We start from the raw sequence: 22149 nt of genomic DNA on the forward strand, positions 1-22149 counted from the left end.
CAATCTATAAACTACTTGAGCATAATTTGCATACCAATAAAAGCTCAGTCACGCTCGAAGAAACGAGAAATAATTCGGAAAGGAAATCACGCCTAGATTATAATTTGGATATATCAACAAAGTTGAAATAGTAAATTGGCCACCGTAACGATTACAAAAGCTGACGTTTCGAGCGTTATCCCTTCGTCGGAGCGAAGCCAAACGTCAGCTTTTGACGTCGAAACGTCAGCTTTTGTAATCGTTACGGTGCCAATTTACCATTTCAACTTTGTTGATATATCCAAATTATTTCGTTACCCCCACCGACGCAGCCCCAAACAGTTTCTTTCGAAACTATCAGCCTTTATTCATGCCTAGATTAACTCAGCAAACGGCAAGGCGAGGTAAATGATTTTAAGAGTTTGAATATGCAAGGAATTAAAATGCGACATTAGGGTATCAATGGTGCGATGTGTCACGCCACTGATCATCAAGCATTAGTTTACGAAAGATCTGGATTGATTTAACCCATCTTTTTATTAACTTGCAACTGATATGCTGGAAAAGAATCTTTCATCCTACAGCGAGGTAAAAATTTGGCCGAGGTTTTAGACAGTTGCTGTAAAGAAAATTTAAAGTACTGTTAATTGATGTTAATCACTTTCGTAATCTAACACGTTGTCGTTAAGAGAGTTAACATACATTCTTTGCACTTTTGCTCCGTGAATTCTTAGGGAAAAATCCGAGGCCTTGAAATTGAGACGATAATGGGCAAGAGCTCGCGGTGTGATCGAAAATCAGTATCTAGGTACTGCATGCAGCTATAAAGACGTTTTCGTAACAGTATGTTGGTCATAAAAATGCATCACATTTAGAATTTACTAGCTGATTTTCACCACAATGCTTCATCGTTCACAAGAAACTCAGAACATACTCGTTCATGAAACCGCAAACTACTTTTACTTTAATCTAGCCTCGGGGTTCAAAAGTTGAAAAACAACTAACCGATATAGCGTATCACAAATACAGCATTTTCTTCTGGGGTACCTGTGTCGCGCGCGTGGGAGGGAGGGAGGGGGAAGAGGGGGCGGTAATGCGCTTCCAACAGCTGGCGTTTAGACTGACAGGGTGGGCAATACGATTTTGAAACAATTCTTGTATACTTCTTAACCTTTCTGTCAAATCTTAAGACTTTTAATTACAATGAACAAGAAATCGTATGATTGCCACAGGCATAATTGAACAGCTCAGGTAATCTCTGCATATCACTTCCTTCTTTGGGATGTTTAGCTTTCAGGAGCCACTGTATCTTCAGTGTTTAAATTCAAGGCCGATTTATATTAGCACTCGATCAGAAATTAACGACATTTTAACGTCATTACGGAAATTTAGCCCTAAGATTAGTGGCTTCTTGTGTCTTCTAGGATCTTAATTGAATGCTTGGCGCAGCTGGCTAATGTTATTAATAATACTTCAACGCATGAGGCTCCTGCTGTGTAATCCACTTTTCACAGATCTATTACCTTTGATTCTCTCCGCTGTCTTTGAAATCTGCCGCGACATGTAAGTAGGAGCGGTTTGTAAATATCAATGACCATGAATAAACACAAGCGATTCTTGGCGTGAAATTTATGCTTGGCGGAGGGACTGGACCGACACACGAGGCTTCCAAGATGGCAGTAAGTACGATTTTATATTATCAATTAGCTCGAAGTAGCTGATATAAAGCTAATAAACGATATCTCTTTTAACTTTTCTTGGCAGGCTGAGGAAGTGAAATTACTTAGTCAAATCTGAGTGTTTCCTTGAAAGCACGGTGACGAGTAAAGATTACCGATAAGCGATAAGTGTTTGAAATCTTTGTCGTGTGTTGAGCATTGAAGTTTTGTTCAGTTTTGTTTTTGTTTCGTTTGTCTTGTGCATGTGTTGATATTAAGGTTACTGTTCGTAGTTGTTGTGGTGTGTAATATGTATTCTATGTTGATATTTAATTTCGCAGAGCGATGATTAGACTTGAGAAATGAGTTTCAAACGTTTCTCGTTTGATAGTGATTGTTAACACTTGATTTCTGAGCTCTGTGACAGTATGGGTATTTTTGTAGTACAATTAATGGACAGATATCCGGATAAGCCCTTATTATTCTAACAAGAAAAGCCGTAATTCCAAAGGCATCGAAATTTTTTTCCGTTGTTTTCTCTTTCTAAGAAATGTAGACATCATTGAGTATTAGGCTGTGTGGAAATCTTTCCCAGTTCTAATCTAGTGGTAACTGTGATGGTATGCTATACTCTTTTTATGATAGTAGCTTAGTATTAGATTTAACATTAAGGCAAACTTTTATGTTTTTTTTATATACATATACCTATAGGAAGTTTAATATTAAGTCAAACTTTTATGTCTTTTTTGATACATATATAGGAAGTCTGTGTTTCAATTTTTCTATATTACAGTGCTTGATACATAAAAGTAGAGCACTATATATATATATATATATATATATATATAAGTTAAAGAATTAAAGAGGACGTGTCGATTCTCTGACTCTGAGTTTCGCGCCTAAGCACTTGTCAGACAGAACTTCTGTCTGACAAGCGCATAGGAGCGTAACTCAGAGTCACAGAGAATCAACACATCCTCTTTAATTCTTTAACTTATGTATACTTAGCTCTGCTACCACAGCATTGAGCACTTTATGCTAAGGTAGACTCTTCCCCCACATATATATATATATATTTAACAATTACTCCATGAGCACACATTGGATATGAGATGATAGATAGCCAATGAGGCACGTAGCACCAAGTTGGCTATAATCCTTTCATATCCAACAAGCACGAGCGGAATAATTGTTTTATTAAAAATGCCCCTAAGATATTAGACAAATCTAACCAAATCTTAAATTTTTTAGCTCCCTTTTAATTTTAACCCGATGTGTACGCTTACCATATTTGTAGATTATGGTATATTGGCTCATATACCATTATGGCTAACCCAATAAAAAGTCTTGAATTGCATTATCCAATGATTCAGTTTTTAATAAATATATATGTGTGTGAGTGTGTGTTTTCATTTATATATATATATTTTCATCCTTTCATCAAGATCACCGTACAATGGTCAATAAATGTAATGAATTTGTGTCCTCGTGGCACCACAGAGACAAAGCATTACTGTGTAACAACTGAACAAAGCAATTCAATTTACGGCCATGCCTTTTATGCTAATTTTTTATTAGATAAACGATGGTTACAAATATTCTTGTCAATAAAATCCCCTGAAGAGTGAGTGATCCTGAAACAGGCTTGTAAGGATGAAAATGTAGTCTTTGTATTTTCTCAACATACATATTTTCATCAATATAAATATGATTTTACACTTTTTCTCTTATTTAGATGTGGATACATTTTGAGGTATATACCATAATTTATAATTATAGTTCTGATCACCATTTCACACCAGTTCCCTCTGGGTTCAATTGATTGGTTTAATCTAGATAGATAAAGAAGATGATGATGTTTATTATTATTATTATTAAACAAGGCCCAAGGTAGAAAGAGGCTCTTTGAAAGAAAAGTATATTTTCTCTTCATTGATGGGTAAGGAAGCTCACACATCTGGTAAATCTAGGGAGTCTCTAAAAGACCTTTTTTCATTAGTCTATTTTTGTATTCTGCCACTAAGTAGTGGTACAACAACAGTGCAAGATGTGTCTTTTGTATTGAAGCTTCACCAATGATAAAAGCACAACAAGCTGTAGTTAGCATTTCTATTAGTTAGGACTTCATTCGATGGCTATTTTTTTTTTCTAGAAGGCTTAATACTGACCCAAACAGTAGCTGCACAAGAAGGTCAATAGAACACTGGTAGCTTTGAAAAGTCTTTGTTTATTCACATTTGGGTGATGAAGCTTCATCACATTTTGTTCACATCAGGGTAGAGAAAGTTACACGGCTGAATGTGACTGCTGGGTTTCTCATGTACAATTTGAATACAGTATGTAGTAAGGATAGAAGAGATGTACTCAAATGAATTGAAGCCAGTCCTGATTTAATTCAAGGGTAGATTTATGATTATTTTCAAACTAGCTATACCATTTGGTAGAGTAATATCTGATGGAATGAAGCAACAATAATTCAAAAAGTCCTGTGAATTGTGTATCCCTGCTTATGCAATGTTCCTATAAGACTTTTAATTTTGATTTGGTGAAAATCTCTATTTTTTCGGTCAAATGAAGAGTTAATCAGGTGCCTTCTGGGTAGTTCTGTGGGTAGAACAATAATAATTCTTATCTTTTGCATTTGAATTCTTTGGCTTTCTCTGGTAGTACTGACTTGTTTGGTTCAAAGCTTTTGATGGACTTTATCACTGTCCAACGTTTAGAAAATGATTGATATTCAATAGCGGTAGCTTTGTTTCTTGTTTTGTTGAAGATTTGCGCAGAGTTTGTGATGGAAACCTTGCTTTAAACTGTCTCCTCTGCCAATTGGAGTTGTTCATGACCTGTAGAAATTTTTTAAGATTTTAACATAAGAGATCTTTAAAGTTACGTATGGTGACCTTTTTTACCTACCAGAGATCAGTCATGTTGTTATTGGTGGATATTTTGTCTGCTGTGGTACAGATGTGACACCTTCGGCTTGTTATGATTCATGTTGCCATGTTATCATTGCCAGTCTCAAAGCCTTTGTTATTTCATATCCTTTTTGTTATAAAAAGAAAGCATTTTATTACCTAGCAGCGATTTTTAACTTACTGGTAGTTTTGTAGACTCGTTTTGTTCTTCATTTTTAGCCGACTCCCCTGTGACATCCACCTTTGAAGATTGACCAACTGCTCCTTGTCTCTGTATTGCTTGGGGTAACGGAGGTTGTGCAACAGAGCGTGTGGACTGGGGAAAGTCATTTGCTAGGGAGGGTAGGGCAACAGAGTGGGTGAGAAAGGGAAACTCTTGTGGCAGTGTTTGTGGTATTCCTCTACTTTGTTTTCTCTGTCTGATGAACGAGGAAAAATGAGTGTCAAGGGTAAAGTAAATAAAAGAGTGAGAATTGTAACTGGGTGATGAGAATATCTTGAAAAGCAAGATAAAGAAAACTGTGGTGAACTAGATGTTAATATTGATGACTGACAACAAGGAGAAACTAAGGATGACTGGGTGGAGAAAATAATTGCGGTGACAGAATTTTTATAAGACAGAGACTTGAGAAACAAATCATCAATAAAGGAAGTAAAACTTTCTTTCAAGGTCTCTTGTGGGAATTCCTTTTATGGTAAAATCTCCCGAGGCTCACTTATGCCACAGTTGTTTGATGGTTATTCCCTGTGACATAAATGTGTTTTCTTTTCTTTAAGTAAACAAGGATTACATACCTCTGAGGTTCTTCCATGTTATCAAATGTGTTCGTCAAATCTACAACTCTGGCATCTACATGGAAAACTTTGTCCGTGACCGCCTTATGTTTGGGTAACGAATCTTGTCTTGACCAGACCTTTACCTTTCCTCGCGTCTTCATCTTGGTCTGAAAGCCTGTCGAAGGGATGGGTTTATTGGGTGTGGCTCCAATTATCATCATCCCTCCTCCCTGAGAAACTTGTACCGTGGACAGCGGCATTCGTCCGCTGGTCTGACAGCTAGACACTTGTGAAATAATTGGTGTGAAAAAGGAAGATTCCTAGAAAAAGTGATGTTGTTAGCATTCTTCTTTATACCAAACTTCCTTTGCTTAGTTTTTATAGTGCGCGCGGTCTTCTTTGGTGCTTGTGTATAACGGAGCATTTTTACCTAGGGTCCATGCTCTCTGTATTTTAATTAGAAAAAGGAAACAAAATTTACAGAGAAACCGCGAAACAATTTTGTTGGCTATGACCGGGTCTACGAGAAAAGTTTCTTTTGCACTCCTTTTCCCTTTAGTATCATTTCGTTGCTCGTTTCAACTCCCGTCCAGACTTTCTGGTGAAAATTCAAGGAAAAGCGCTCGAAAATACAGGGCTTTGAATAGAATACAGGGCTTTGAATAAAATACAGAAAAAATAGCAGAGTTACGCAATCAATCTGTGTCGCAGCGATCCCGTGTTCTCTTTGTTTAAACGTTGCTAACGGCCATCAGAACTTTTTTTTTTTTCGTTAAAGTTTATGGTTATTGATCGATTTCACGGTCCCTTTTGCAGTTGTTATTTTGTTTCGTCGCGTGGAGAAAATACGAGCCTCGTTAAACAAACCAACGGCTTCAAAGGAGACTTGTAGTACAGTAAATGGTTTCAACTCAGGAGAAACATTTGATTGCGTAGTCTGACTGTCTGTCTGGGTGAGAATGATTCCTGAGAAGGACTGTTGTTGTCGGCAGTAGTGACTGACGTTTTGAGGACCTGAGCGGTAGTCATCATTAGAGTCGTAGAGTGAAGAGTTGTCAGTCGAGTGTTAAAAGTCTTGTTCCTGTTAACTGATTGGTCAATTCAGTTTATTGGCTGTCAGATTCAAGGAGTGTAAGTCAGTCGTGATTGGCCAGCAATTAATCTTATTACTGATATGAATTCTAGCAGTAAGAGTGCGTTACATGTCACTGTACCTCAGGGTTAATGGCTGCCTCGCCCTCTCTGGAAGAGAATTTAAAATACCTTAGTCTGGATAGAAAATGAATAGGCTGTGGACACTATGCATTTTATTTCTTGACCCATTACTGAGGACTATGAAAATTTTTCCGGTTTTAATTTGCAGAAATAAGTTCCCTGAATTATGTGAAATGTGTCCATTAGGTTAAATCGCAAAGCTTGTAGACAGATCTAATGCCCCCCCCCCCCTCCGACACTGAGCTTCAGCAGGTGTATTAAATGTAAATGTAATGGCAGAAAGATAATTTCTTACTTATATACCTGGTTTTCTTTGCTTCTTCAAGCCTAAGAAGAACCTGGAAAAAAGGCAAGAAAGAAACAAATATATTTTATTTGTTGTCATGAGTCGAAACGTTGTTTTACGTGCGATTCAGACTCGTCCCAAGTCCCCACCTATTTACTGGTTGGGCCGAGCCAGCATCCTTTTCGATTATACCGGTAAGGATCCATACTTATCCCCAGCCTTTTAACATTCGTTATCTAAAGGCGACGAAAATCGGGGATAAATAATCGTGAGGGGAGGGGGGGGGGAACGGATGTAATCCGTTCACGTTTAATTCCCTCCCAAGAGTTGAAAAGTTTCGTGGAGTCTGCCCTTAGAGACTCGGCTTCCCATAGCCGGATAGCTAGACTTGACTTATGTGCCTCTGTTGAAGATTCATGGTCGATAAAGGAAAGGGAACATTTTTCAGTCCTCAATCGAGTTCGCTGCCATTTGTAACCCACCGAATGAACTTTAAAACGTAAATTTTCCTGGAAAATGTTGCGAAACGGAAACTGAGCATTTGGCAAACGGTTTGTGGGATTCTCTGTTGGACCAAGACGAGATAAGGGCCCTATTATTTTATCTTGTTCAGACTTGATGATTAGGCATTTCCTTTTTTAATAGCAGCAGGCCTAACACTGATTTCTGGTCGTTAGTTGAATATTGCTTACTTGTCTCCCGACGAGCGGTACTTCACCTTTTCTCTTCGTATGATCAACAGTTAACCGTCGTTTCTATTACAGAGAGAAAGAACAAAGATTAAGAATAAAAGAGGAAAGAATGTAACATGAAAGAGAAAATACGAACAAACAGGAAAATTATAGCATGTTCTGTAACTGCAGTGAGAGATATTTTGTAGTCAATAACTCCATGAAGTACAAACGAAAAAGGATGATCAGTTAGACATTGTATTCGGTTCAAATTGTTTAATTATTGAAATTCACCATCGTCCTCGTGTTTTTTTGCGAGTATGTAGATTCCTACCTCCCTTAGTGAAAGTGAGAAAGTGAATGATTCGATACCTTAATAGCAGCATAGGCTGAATTGCTAAGGTCTACAGTGTTACTAAGGTCTACAGTGTTGCTAAGGTCTACAGTGTTACTAAGGTTGAGATCGGACGTCAGCATTATCAGGCGCCTCTGACAGCCGCTTTAGTCCATGAAACGACGTCACCTTTTCCCACACATCCCACCCCAGGGGAGGACATCCATCACACAATAATCTCGTGCGTGGGAAATTAACGTCTCCTACCCCTAACCCTGCAGGAGACGGGACCTCCATTTATTCGTCCTTATCCGAGAAGACTAGAATATCTAACCATTTCATTGATGCTATAGAAAGGTAGCAAATTCTCCTCAGTTATTTTAGGATCATGAGTATTGGTACCTCTGGTAAATTGTGAACTGGTAAAATAAGAGATGTTTTAAATAAAAGTACAGTGCATTTGTCGAGGAAAAGTGTATTGCGACGTGGACTGCGAAAATGTTTGCAATATAAACAAAGGATATCTCTTGAACAGTCGCAGTAGAGATGGAGACAGACCTGGACAGAATGGGAACTCAGTGCCGCCCACTACTTTGGACGAGTTTGAGCGGGAGCCTCAGAAAATTCTATGTCGGGTATATCAGGTCGAGGCTCATTGATGATTGTGTGGCATCAACCTATCTTCTTTTCGGCTCGCTTTGAAACCGCTGCCCAGTTAGCTCAATAGATAGTGCGCTGGACTGTTTTGCGGGAGGTCGAGGGTTTGAGCCCCGGCCGGACCAACACTCAAGGTCTTAAAATAATTGAGAAGAATTTGCTACCTTTCTATAACAACATCAAGAAATGGTTAGATATTCTAGTCTTCTCGGATAGGGACGAATAAATGGAGGTCCCGTCTCCTGCAGAGTTAAGGTTGGAGACGTCAATTTCCCACACACGAGATTACTGTGTGATGGATGTCCTCCCCTGGGGTGGGATGGGTGGGAAGGTGAGATCGATATGGACTGAAGCGGCTGCCAGAGGCGCCTGAGAAAATGCCGACGTCTGTTCTCAACCTTAACAACATCTCATTGTAACAAACCTGTAATTCAGCTCTCTGCAAAAGGTTTGAATAAGCATCATAGTAGCATCATATTAGTATCCCACGTGGGGCACTTAGACAAAATTAACAAGGTTGGGGCAAGATAGTACATGCGACTGAGGAAGAGAGGTAACAAACTTCCAAACTTATAGCAAACTATGAGCCGATTTGTAACCTAAAGCCTCAGCTAGGCCAGAATGTTTCTAGAGTTTTTGCATCATACTTACTCTATATTGTGGCTCATCGCTCACCACCTTGGTTGCCCGTTGAAGCGCTGTGAAAAAAAGTGTTTTTATCATCGTTGGATCTGCTCGGTATTTAACTGAAACCTAGCGGGCGCTCGATGGGTACAGTTGTCTCCTAAGCTCGAACACTGAATACTGAATGAAATAATGGTTCATTTCACTCCAGCTTCACAGTCGCGGAGGCAGCGTGGCCCGCGAGTGGTCAGCGTGAGACTCGCAATCCGCCGATCCGGGTTCGAGTCCCGTTCAAACCACGACCTGGATTTGTTTCACGAGATCCGAGTTCAAATCCCTGGTCATGCTTGTAAATAGCCAACTGGTTTACCTCCGGCCAGTTGGGATTCTTAATAATGTTATGTTCAATTTGATTAATTTGTTTCAGTTATTTGCTCGGCCCCACCAGTACTAGTGTGCTATAATCACTGCTGTGGGTAAATAAAGGTATTTATTTATTATTATTATTATTATTATTATTTCATTTATAGTTCAACTCACGTGGGAGTTTATTAATTGTATGTCCCTTGGCAATTAGTAAATGAAATGAGTTGGCCACAATGGTTTGTTCTCGTTGGGGGCTCGTCTGTCCAAAGCTGTTTTGGTGTACGTGATAAAACACTTATGGTTCACTTACTATCAATAGCATGTTGTGCCATCACTGTCGGCTGTCCCTTCGCTTGGTCCTCCCTAAGCAGCGACTCTGACCCCTCGGCGCTGGGCACATGTGAATGGGGCTGGAGCGAGTGAACAAAGTTATTCAGCGTACTCAATTGACTCTTCTCGAAAGTGTGACCGGGTTCTTCAGGAGCTTGTTGATTAGAGAAGAAAGTGTTAAAGCGCAGGTCTGGAATCCCTGGTTCTTTCCTGTCAATCGTGTCTTCCTCTTTCGTGATTGCCGTGTCACGCTCCCCTGTCACGCTATCATGCTCTTCTACCCTCGGCACTGTTTTCTCAGAATACACCACTTCAGGATGTGTGCTATCCACTTCAGCGCTGATAATTTCTGTCTCCTTGCCAGTAATTTCGTCTTCTGATATTTGATGTTTAGACGCCCTCGAAATGGTTCCGCCTCGCTTCAACTGTAATGAGGAACGTTGTTGTTGTTGTTCTTCTTCTTCTTGTTGTTGCCTCCTTTTGTTCCCAACCCTGCTTGGTCTGCCTTGCTCGGTTGACGCAAAAGCCCTGAGAGCTTTAGCTTTATCAATCTACAGATAAAAACAAGAAACAGCGAAATCAGAGATGGCATTTCTAGTAACCCCGCTCAATGTCCCTTTAAACTTGCTTTGTTTCGCTCCAAAAGATTAGGAACGGAGAAAACAAATAACGGAATATGCTGATTGACTCGGAAAGCATGACAAAAGTTTCATATTGACACCAAATTTATTATTTCACGTTTGTACTTCCCAGTCTTTCACTGGATTACCGGAATATTTTCAGCATCAGTAGACTCCAGCATTTCTATGTCTTTCTCGCCGAGGTGTTTCTCCGGCAATGTTCGCGTGGTCTTCGCTGTTGATCGAAGTAAGAAATTATCATTATGAAAAACCTCGTCTCTTTTGAGGAAACCAACAAAAAGTCAAAACAAAAAGCAGAAAAAACAGCAAATTATATATACCTTCTTGCTGAGCAAGATCATATCCGTATTCGACAAATCGAGATACTTCATCACAAAGGCGGTCTGCCTGTATGTACAAAAAAAAAAACAACAACCATAAAAACAGCTGAACTTGCAAAAGATACCCATTTGTTCCCTCTAAGTCCTTTCTTCTGACTTAGGTGTGGTGCACATGAAAATGTACAAATTGCAAATCGTTTGTCTCGGGTATTTCTTCATGACGCATCGACTTGGTATCCAATGGTAACCTAGGATTTTTCTTACCGTAACATCAATGCATAGTTCCAGTCCTTCATCTTACCTCGTCCTGCGGCGGAGGTGGTCGTGAAACAGATTGCTGCTGACTTATGCCTTCGTACAGCTTACGATCACACTGGCTGGTCTGAGTTCCCTTTAAAGAAAATTCCTTCAATATTAGCGCAAATGCCATCTACAGAATCTTACTATGCATGCAGTACTTACTTTATTAGCAAGTGTGACCACGTTTGCCTCTCTTACTGTCACGTAAGGAGCCTTTTCCTCCCTACATTCACCCACAAGTGAGTTAACTCCTTTTGATTTCCCTCCTTGCCTCTCCTTCTTGTCTCTCGAATCAGCTGCTTTTCGGAGTTTGTCAACTTTATCTTCCTCTTCCTCGATACTTTCATCCCCTTCTCCATCGTCACGTAACAGATGTTCCTCTTTCTTTCCTATACTTGACTTTTTTATACTTCTAACTGCCTTCCTTTTTTTCTTTCCATCCGACCCTGTTTGATCCTCCTCTATCTCTTCACCAGACTCTGTGTAGTCTTCGGAGGAGGTCTGGGTTGGACCCACAGCTGTTTCATTGAAAAGAAAAACAAGCACTGTGAGGGCTTTGAGCATCAAAAGCCAAGCACACTGCACAGCAGTAAATCACCAGTGCGCACGCTCTGCTCACACAAGCGATACTCTATGAACGTGTATTTGCTTTCAGTTCGCGTGCAGCTTGCAGATATGTTAGCGGTATTGCAGTCATCTCGTACACAGATCCCGCCATATGACTGAAATGTAGGACGGCCTGGCCTTGGAAGGTTTGAGCACGAGCCGAGTATTGCAGTCATGTATATTATTAGTAACAAATTGAATACCTTTAGTGGCTGGTGTCTTTTTAGACCACATTTCGGCATGCGCTCTAGCCGGCGTCGATGCAGATTTTGCAGAGGTAGTATTGTCAGATTTTGCAGAGTTGGTATTGTCCTTAAAGAAACAGTGGACCAAGGTTGTTATATACACGAGACATGCTGAAAACGCGTTACATAACACATGTAATAAAGTTTAGGTCTACAAATTTTCAAGCATTTTTGTTATAGATACCTTTTTCTTAGAAGCACGCAGCTGCAATCTCAACTTGTTCAACTCTTCCTCAGTGTGCGCAATTTCCTGTTCGTTCTTCTTTATCTCCCCTAACTGACTGGACAGTTGGGCTCTGTAAGAGGAGCAGTTGGGACACTCTTCAGCAGAAGACTTAGTCTTAATATTCTCGACTTGACTTGGTGGATCAGTACTTTTAAATGGCTTTGAAAATGAACAAAACCGGAAATTTTTATTCTCATAGATCACTGTGTACAATTCAAATTTGTTCATGAAATTGCCCATGTCCTTAATAATAAAACATGAAAATTACTATTAGTTTCAATTATCAAATAAAAAGAGTTCTCCAGACCTTTTCAGCGCCACCTAAGGATTCCAGCTTTCTTTGCAGTTCTTTATTTTCCTGTAGCGTAGAATTAAAAAAAATAGTGATAACAAGATAGAATAAGACATTTCACTTCCGAGTCCCTGTATCTAGCTGAGCCGGCATTTTGCCACTCACCTTCTCAAGTTTCTGCGCCTTCTTCCGCGCGTCTCTCACTTGAGCCTGCAGTATGTCCGTGGAGGCAAAATCCTCGCTTGGACCGACAATAGGTTTCGTCTGTGGAGGATGCAAGCAGAGAAAAATATCATCTAATTTCAAAATAAAAACCATTTTCATCTTTTCTAATGAATCATTTTTAAATTCTTGGAACTTTTCCTGATACAAATGAGGAGTTTTCGAACTCGACAAATCTACAATTTATAATACAGGGACTAGCCTACACCTTCCTTTCAACATATTGGCAGAGTTTAAACAAATCCTAACTATCTTTATTGTGGCCACAAAAAATTATTAAAACTGGGAAAATGGGGGGAATAGCTTTCCTCAAGAAGTTAATCCATCATTGAAAATAACATAAAAAGCTTGTTTTAGTATACTGGTGTATTGATACTTCAGTGCCACAACCATCATCGGCGTTACTTAAACAAAGTTAACCAATCATGTTGGAGGAAATGAACAATTTATTCTTTACGTAGGCGACGGAGTAAGCACGAGGAACCATCTGTTGTCTGAGAGCCGCAAAAGAAGCACTCAATGTTTAAACATTTGCCTGGTATCCACGGGATTTCTCACCTCTTCTGTTTCTTCGGTCAGGTCAGCGGTTACTGCTTCACTGATTGGAATATTGTCCCTTTTTTCAGCGAGAACTTTGCGAAGATGCTACAATATGAACAGAAACACAGACAGTTCAATAATCGATTTGACTTTCCTTTGCCGGATACTTTTCGAAATCATATTCAGGAATCACTTTCTGGCAGCTTAAGGAGGCGTTGGCTCCTTCGCATGCACGGACGAGCGTAAGCACAATCACGCATGAGAATATTTGCGATAAAATAGAGTTGGGCGGCATTACGCATTTCAATTCTCGTGGGCATTTTTACCTGAAGGGCAGAAGCTAAATCTATCAATAAGAACTTTGCCAACCTGTTTACACTGCCTTAGTTCAGTCTGCTTTTTTTCCAGTTGGTCCTCAGCTAATAACTTTTCATCGTACATACGAGTTTTATCTTTCTCCAAGTTCTTCTGGCTCTGCATAATATAATTTGTAAGTAAAAGGGTAATCTGTTTAGTAACTTAATAGCATTTAAATAAATGAACGAATAACTAAATTTGTAAATAGATTGCAACAAGAGCAATGTATCTCATGAGAGACTGGATAGCAAAAGAAATGACTCTTTGTATTATTTAAGAGAAAAACACTACTTATAGTTAAAAAACAAATAAACCCCTATCCTTAGATAAAGAGGATACCTGGGCCTCCAGCGTAACTGAATAACATTTCTATAGAAACTTGTAACAAGAAAATAAAAGGTAAACGAAACAAGTAAAAGCATGAAGGATAATTGTGTTATTTCTTTGTTTTAAGGTTCCTGGGAAGTTTACCTTTAGGCATGACTTGATGTATTCGATGTATCAGGGAAATGTTGGATGTTCCTGCACTTATATCGTCTATATAGATGCCTTTTTGCATAATTGACTTGGAACCAAAAACATTTTTATAGAAAAACTAAACCCTGTGAGATTTCCTAAAATGTTGAGAGATGTGATCGGATTCAATCTCTTGTCGTTTCACTTACTTTTTCGTGTTTGGAGATGTCTTTTTTCAAGCTGAAATAGACATTCATAGATTAATAAAAATGAAGATGTGAACAGGGGTGAATTTGTGTACGTGTTTCTCTTTTAACGTGGAGAGAAACCAAAACCTCCATTTCGAGATCGTAATTTTAAGTTTGGCTTGGCTGTGAGGTCACATGACTGTGGAAACTACTGTAAGCTGGACTGTTAGCGCACTGGAGAAGGCTGAGGGGTCTGGGTTTGAGACCTGGTAGGGTTGTCGTGTTGTACTCTTGGGCGAGACACTTTGTCCTCGTAGTGTGTCTCTCCACCCAGGAGTCTAATCAGATACTGGAAAATTGTCAGGGAAACCTGAAACAAAAACACTCTTGAGGGGGGAGGAGGTTGGGTGGAGGGTAACCCATAATGAACTATCATCCTAAGGGCGTAAAAAGGCTCTCACGATCTCAGTCGCTTCATGTAGCGGAAACCACGATAAGCTCCAGGGTGTGGCTCACTTGGCTGGAGGATGGAGTGCTGAATCTACCTTAAGGTAAAGTCTGTTTACGAGCCTAGTGGCCCATTAGGCCGGTGCTTAATTCCGGTTTCTGTAGCAGGAAGCGACTGGAGTATTTCTACTCCCCCAGTCCATTGCAGGGTTACCCCCAGCATTAAATCGCCGGTACCCATTTATACACCTGGGTGAAGAGAGGCACTGTGAGAGTTAAGTGTCTTGCCTAAGAACACAATGTCCCGGCCGGGGCACGAACCCAGACCACTCGATCCGGAGTCGAGCGCTCTAACCATGAGGCCACCGCGCCTCCTAACGAATCTACCTTAAGTTGATGCACAATGCGCGCGAGTATTACAACATTAGAGTTGGTTCTTTTTTCTTGATGAATTTTGATACCACTGTAGGTGACGTTATTAAGAATCAGGAAAATTCTTGAACTGCTGAACCATAAGCCACTGTAATTTTATTTTCTGCTCCAAGAGATTGGCTTCCCGGTGTAAATACTTACTTTTCGATGAGCTCATTTTGATCGTTAAGAGTCCCCATGATTTTTTGAAGTTCCTTTTCTAAGGACTCTTTATCTGTGAAAAATATAGCAGATTAAACATAGAAGTCTACAGACTCGATGTAAGAATAACAATACTAGAAAAAATTAAAACGAAAATAATCTAATGACAATTTTATTGACGATGATGATAATGGTGATAAAATATAAACGTTAGCCTTCATTTGGCCAGAAAACATTCATGGATATTTGTCTGCGGATACCATCTGTTTGTGCGAGACACGGACACTTATATGAGCTTCGAGGAACAGATATTGTCTGGGATGCTGTGGTGTTTACCATTTGTTAATCTACGAACAGCTTACTGCGTGCTGCGTGGGATGTTTAGCTACGACATTAAATGCAATCTTCTTTGACAACTGAAAAATGTTCTACCGTATTGAGTTAAATTTCAGGCAAACTTTTATCGGAGTGCTAAGGTTAAAGATTGCGCAATATCACCTGGGGGTACATCCCCGAATACAATCCAGTTTTAGCAGGGGCATATTCTGTCACGCGAGGCGATTAGGCCAATCGCACGCGAGCGAAAACATTTAATGAGTTATAATAATTGATATCTTAAGATATTGATATTTTTATACCTCTGCCGCAGAAAAGGAAGGGCAATAAGTTAAAAATCTGGAGATTGTGACACAAAAAATTATTGTAGTTCTTTTCTCAAAGTCCCTTTTATATCGATAGAACAAAATTATAACGGGGTCTCAGTCCCCAGTCTTACCAAAATTCCCCTCGTATCGCACCGTGCTTAGTAAGTCGACCATTTCACCTGCCACAAGTTTCCATTGTTGTGTCTCATTTCGAACGCTTTCCCCTCCTGTAATAATAAAAGAAACACTATTACAAAGCCTCAATATACTGAGATTTCACAACGAAAAATACCAGCTCTCTTAATTGGTTATGGATAACTGACTACTACACGGTTAGTTTATTCACTAGAAAGGTTACACTGAAGAATCCAAAACTTGAAGTGATAGCCCTCTTCGAGGGATCTGAGGGAGGACTTACTTCGGGCGAGCACGACTAGGGTCATCCCGGAGACATTCACGAAAATTATGACGGAATCAGCATAATGGACCAATCATGATGTTTGTTGAAGCCCTGATCAACGATAATTCACCTTTCATGGAAAATCTTGCAAGAAAAAATCTCGCAAGAAAAGATCTCGCAAGAAAAGATCTCGCAAAGAGAGAGTATCTGAGTTAACTCTTCAAACAATTAAAATACAAGATAGCATTCATTCTGGTCTGCTTTCACTACAGTATTATCTACATACGAATATTGACCAGGAAAAAAGAAAGCTTTTGCCTCAGAAGATTTTTTGCAAAATTACTTGTGAAAAGTTCCTTTCTTTGTTGCGCGGCCATCTTTTTTTGAATCTGCAGCTCTCGTTCCAACTGTCGCTTTTCTCTGGAAGAAAGAGATTTTTAAAAATGATCAAATCTCTCACAAGGCTAAGGTCACTCTAGCGATGATCATGCAGATTGATACTTCACGTTGAAAGAAGGCTATGTACAAAATCGAAATAAAATATTAAGAGATACGCGAATGTCTGTATTCAGCAGAAATTTGATTAGCAATATTGTAGTTCGAATGAGGCCTTCAACTATTGCCAAAAGAACCCTGAGATTTGTTAAGGCTGCAGGACAACGTGCAAAGATTACCGAGATTGGCCAAGGGACGAAAGGAGTTTCTCCTTGTTGAGCAAAAAATCCTCTAAACTTTGCCTCTCTCCCATGATGTGAATTCCTTGCTCAGTTGGTGGTAGCGTCCAACTAGCATCTGAGAAGCATGAATTCGAATTCTGTCGAAGCCTGAATTTTTCAGGCCTCTTTTTGACAGTAATTTGTCCTCACTACAACTACAATCTTAACAAACAAATGGTACATCTGCTTAAGTAACATGTTCATGGAAAGGAAATCACAAGAAGAGGCTGAGGAAGGGAAAATTTGTTCCGCATGAAGATACCAAAGTCTTTTACTCCTGGACAAAACAAGCTTAGAATATAGAGCGGATGAAACAGTTATTTAGAGGTTATGGTGCAGATGTAGAGCCAAACATACGCCTCTAAAACCCTAGTGGCGTCTCCTTTTCTCGATACATCAACCATTTTTTGGTTGAGTTTCTTCAATTTGATGGTAGTGTCTTTCACATTTTGGAACGATTCCCTGTAAAACAAAAAAGGATAACCAACGTGAGCCCGTATTTCTAAGTTAGTGTCCTCAGTATACCAGAGTATGAACTGACGTGTTACTTAGCAAATAGGTTAAAACAGACTACATAATCATATACTGAGACAAGCACGAGGAACAGCGGAGCGAGGAGTGGGGTAGGGTGGCTGCAGTTTTACTCGAAATGAAAAAATTATTTCTTAGTGTTTATTTATTTATTTATTTATTTATTTTTTGTGGCACCAGCTATACAGTCCCTCTGCCTGTCTTCGCTGTTCGTGAGGAAATATTTTACAGTACACATACTGAAGTGCTCGCTGTATACCCTCCACGTCTACTGCCTGATGTTTTTTGCTCATCGCCTCCAGCTGAAACAAAGATGCGCATGACATTTACTACAACTGAAACAATGCTAACATCCTCCGATCCAAGTCACATATTCACAGGTGTTCTTCCCTTGGATTTTGACTCACTGACGGAGAGTAAGAAATATAAGCGAACACTGAACAAAAACCTGAAAGTTACCTCGTCTAAGATTTCTTCTTCGTCAAATTCAAGCGACTGTAGGAAAAGAGCAGAGAATAAAAAGTAAGTCAAAACTTCACATAAGAAGTGAACTTGCCTTTCATAATGGCAAGTTAAAATGCCATAAATTTTCCGATGCAGACATTATGTATAACATCGGTGTGTTACCTGCAGTTTCGGGTACGATGTTTGCACAGCCGTGAAACGTATTTTATTACACGACGCGGGCAGTCAGAGGGCCAATAACTAAAATCAACCAATCAAAATGCTCTATTGCCGGTCAATATTCTCTCAGTATTGGACCGGGCACCGTACCGAATGGTCCCGAATGATACCGCACTTGTGTCCCTTTGAACTTCAGTCGTATGATAAATCTCTTATTAACCAAGCTTGCTCGGGACCGTACTGGAAGAATATCGGCCCTCGGTCTTTTTTTGTACGGACCTCGCCGCGCTCGGTCCGTACTGTCAAGACCTCGGGCCGATATTCTCCCAGTACGGCCCTCGCGCTTGGCTAATAAGGTATATGTAATAGGACGAGACCAAAACGATAATACTTACATCTTGAAGGGAATTCAGTAACTGCAATGAATAAAGCAAAATTAACTCCTACTCTCGATGATCGTCGTCATTAATAGTTAAATATATCCATCATAGAAAGTTTCCTTGATTTGTAGGTGGCTTGCGTCGCAGGTATGAAACGTCATGTTAGAATTAATTTCTTCCTACATCTCCCCTTTGCACATTAACCACGCAGGTAACGTTGGCACAGATCCAGAAAATTGTGCTCCAAGTTTTGTGAGCTTAGAATTATCAATGTCATAGTGGGTGCAACTGCCTTGTAAGCCGGCGAGCTAACGAGGGATCAGTTGAATTGTACGTAGCAGGTGAACTTAACAATTATACTGCGGATTATTTTTATTCAGTTTTGTGGTGAACTTACCTCTTCTCTTTCGTCGCACAAAATTTTGTAGTCACTTAACAAAGTTTCCATCACAATCTGAATGGGAAAAATGTATCAAATCAGCGTATTGAAATTGGATGTGTTTTAGATTTTAGATACTTCAGTGTTGTAGTTTTGCGCATTACGATTAGAAAGTGAGAATCAGAATCAAATTCGATTTCAGATGAAGTTTATGTTAAGATATCAATATTTGTTTTTCAGGGCCGGATATTTGCCATGGAATTACGGAGTGTGATCACATGCATGCGTCTAATGGTTTAGTTTGTTCCCGTTGATTGGCGATAGCCTGTCAAAAACACAACCATGAGAAATGAAATGACATGAAGAAGAGAAGATAATTTTAATAATAGCAAAGAGAAGTGTGTGATACTTGGCCTCTGAGATGTTCTTGCTTGGCGGCGTATCCCTGCGGAGATTAAAAAAAGATATTTAATGATTGCGATCAAAGCTCCCTGAGGCTACCACAAGAGGCCACACACACATGAGTAACAATATAAATAAAGAAAGCTGAAAAATTAAATTTAGAAAATTCGAGTTTCTTTGACTATCATAAGGTTGTTAAAGATTGCGGGATAATGTAAGGGGTATCCCTGTTTTAGGTCATGATGGGTATCCTGTGCTTCTTGTTATTTGTAACACTTTTGTGAATTCTATGCTTTCAGATTTGTCTTTCCCTAGCTAATAATAATTTAATATTTATATTGCGCAAATTAACATGTGGATATGATCAAATGCGCATCACAACACTGTTTGGGGGACTTTGGCCGGACTGCACCAGCAGTTTACCAACAATCGAAGGAAACTTATTTGAAGATGCCCTCTCCCCCCCCAATTCCCAGTAAACAGACCAGACCACATCACAGTAATCTCATGAGTGGGTTATTTAATGTCCCCTGCCTAACCAAATTAACTAATGAATAGATGTAGGAGCTAATACTGAGAAGTACTACCTGATAATCTAGAATATAATTTTATGCAAGCTTATTGTAATCAAACTTAACCCTTTAAGTTCTAAAAGTAATCAGCATCTAACTTCTTCTTACAGTCAGTTCTGCTCAATCACTCATTAACGTGAGAATATCGGAAATGACTGTAGAAAGTTTCTACCTTTTTTGAATTTCAATTTCATGTTTTCCTTCCCCCTCCGTGCTGTTTTGTTCTTACGCACGACGCGCGTGATTTTTTTGTGAACTGGCCAATCGCGTCGGGGACTTTGGCCTTGGGCTTGACATTGAAAAGAGGTTGGCGTGTACATTTTGCTCGCATATCTTAGTTGTTTCTGCTTTCGGGGTTTAGTTTTTGGTTGTTGTCTTTAAGTTTTCGTTCACGTTTATTTTAATCCCTCAGTTTGAAATTTTTACGAAGTGTAAGGAGTTTCATTCAAACCGAATGTTGTGATCATTTCAATTACATATTTTCTACGGAGTTCAGACTCTACTTTCTTTTTCGCTATTAAATTTTTTACAATGACCGCCAATTGTCAAACGAATTCACCTTGTCAGAACTAAAGGAGTTATGTAGAGAAGAGTATGGAGAATATGGACACTGATGTTGGGCTGCAAAGGGTTCAACAACCATTTATTTTATCACTGACTTTACCTTTGGATCTTTGTTATCGTACGTGGATTCATAATCCCGTAGCAACTGAAAGATCAAAAACCAATTTCAAAAACTGCAGGTTGTCTGATTAAGACATATAACCCATATTTTCAAGAGTGCGACTAATAGTAAATCCCATGGTTTAAACTACATGCCTTGTCTCATCTACTGAGACTGTTGTTTAAGTAAATACATGAAAACATTGTCACCATAAAACATCGTCACCATACTTTTTAGGCAGTGTAGTCATTCAGGAATAAAAAGTTCCTTTTTAACCATTCAACTGTAGTTCTGAAACAGGGCAAACGGTATCTACTGAAGCTAAATCAAATTTGAGCTTGGCTTATCATTCAAACTTAACTCTCAAGAATCTCTGTACCTATCATTAGACATTCCTAACTCTTCCCGACCTCCCCCCCAAAGGGAGCTTTTGCATAAAGCTTTTCACCCTACGAAGCAAATATAAATTATTTTATCTTTGATATTCTATTGACCTTTGATATTCTATCTGTGATACCGCTGAACTCCTGGCCGAAGTAATCATTGGATTTCTGTTTTCCTATTCCCACTGCATGCACGGTTAACGGCAGACCAATCTCACTCTTAGCAACTTTCATCGTATCTTTCTCCTTATCCTGTGGTGAGAACAGGTCTTTTCTCCAACTGGCTTCATACTCGGATTCCTGGTGGTCTTTGAATAACGGCACCCTTTGGAAATCAACTTTGTTGATGGGAAGCTTCCCGTTTTGTTTTATCCTTTGCCCTTTACCATGTTTCTGCATAGCGTATTCGTACCTTCGCGACATTGTGTGCTCGGCAGAAACTGTTTCAGAGTTAAAAACTAAGACCGCTGTAAGGAAATTTTGTTGATCACGATGTTAATCGCCGTGTGAGCCCCGCAAGGGATTCAATTGGTAAAGAAAATAAGTGCTACATGTTTTCTTCAAAAAGACCAATTCGTCTGGCGACACTGCGCGCGGAAATCCACTTTAATGACGTTAGATGATTATGACGTCACCTACGTCATTAGTTGTCTTAATTCTGACGAAAGATTTCTCGTCGTAAACTTGAAATGGGGCAAATGGGCCATTCCATAAAGCCACTCAGTATTCTTGGACGAGGGTAAGAGCGAATGAAGAAATTAATTTACAAGAAAAGGTCTGCAGTTGGCCTTAATGCGAAGGTCAGTGTTTTTGAAACTCTGAAATCTCATAAATACTACCGCACAGTCACTTACTCATACCGAAGTTATTTTTCTTGTTTATTATTTTTAAATTAAGTGGCTGTTGACTGAACTGAGTCACTTTCAAATTTCCAACTGCCGTTCTAATCTAGCCAAAAGAATTGCCTCCAACCATGATCATTGTGTGGACGTATAGAGATAATTACCCTACCCCCCCCTCCCTGACAACTCTGAAAATTGAAATATTCTTCTGGGCAACCGACGGGGTATTTGTGGGCCCCTTCAGGTCAATGCCTAAGTTACATAATTCGATTCTCAAAGGATTCTAGAATTCTTAACAGGCAACAAGTTGTCGTGACAAAATACATCAATTTTTCGAATGGTATTGCAAAGTGGAATTCAAAGAGGTTTTCAATGGGTTACAAAGCA

General features: G+C 39.5%; 1 protein-coding gene and 1 long non-coding RNA gene across 4 annotated transcripts; one reads left to right on the plus strand and one right to left on the minus strand.

Annotated features, from left to right (window-relative positions):
- Positions 1-151: 151 nt before the first annotated feature.
- LOC111332019 (uncharacterized) lies at positions 152-2058 on the plus strand. Of its 2 annotated transcripts, XR_015990102.1 has the most exons (3): positions 152-383; positions 714-1658; positions 1744-2058. It is a non-coding gene; the product is annotated as an uncharacterized LOC111332019 (long non-coding RNA). The 2 variants fall into 2 exon arrangements; XR_015990101.1 differs by having other exon boundaries at positions 152-1658.
- Positions 2059-3133: 1075 nt separating this feature from the next.
- Positions 3134-21771, minus strand: LOC111332001 (uncharacterized). Of its 2 annotated transcripts, none has more exons than XM_088728880.1 (30): positions 21032-21771; positions 20538-20582; positions 19309-19344; positions 18918-18974; positions 18536-18556; positions 17976-18011; positions 17757-17818; positions 17343-17447; positions 16613-16689; positions 16001-16096; positions 15226-15298; positions 14227-14257; positions 13574-13678; positions 13223-13309; positions 12608-12706; positions 12458-12508; positions 12109-12309; positions 11883-11991; positions 11236-11591; positions 11075-11164; positions 10774-10840; positions 10582-10667; positions 9793-10363; positions 9144-9190; positions 7523-7585; positions 6848-6882; positions 6544-6571; positions 5348-5649; positions 4734-4971; positions 3134-3469 (listed from the first exon to the last, which is right to left on the minus strand). In XM_088728880.1, the coding sequence occupies exons 1-30, from the start codon at positions 21341-21343 to the stop codon at positions 3452-3454; spliced, it is 3504 nt and encodes a 1167-aa protein (XP_088585006.1). In that variant the 5' UTR covers positions 21344-21771; the 3' UTR covers positions 3134-3451. The 2 variants fall into 2 exon arrangements, with proteins under 2 accessions (XP_088585006.1, XP_022792993.2); XM_022937258.2 differs by lacking the exon at positions 3134-3469 and adding an exon at positions 3845-4480.
- Positions 21772-22149: the final 378 nt, after the last annotated feature.

Source organism: Stylophora pistillata, chromosome 7 (genome assembly GCF_964205215.1).
Source record: "Stylophora pistillata chromosome 7, jaStyPist1.2, whole genome shotgun sequence".
NCBI lineage: Eukaryota > Metazoa > Cnidaria > Anthozoa > Scleractinia > Pocilloporidae > Stylophora > Stylophora pistillata.

Coding starts and splice junctions, on each gene's coding strand:
- LOC111332001 (XM_022937258.2), bottom strand. CDS start 21,343: ATGTCGCGAAGGTACGAATACGCTATGCAGAAACATGGTAAAGGGCAA. Junction 18,975..19,308: donor AAGAACATCTCAGAGGCCAA/GTATCACACACT, acceptor TTTCCCATTCAG/ATTGTGATGGAAACTTTGTT. Junction 16,690..17,342: donor GCCACTAGGGTTTTAGAGGC/GTATGTTTGGCT, acceptor TCTTTCTTCCAG/AGAAAAGCGACAGTTGGAAC.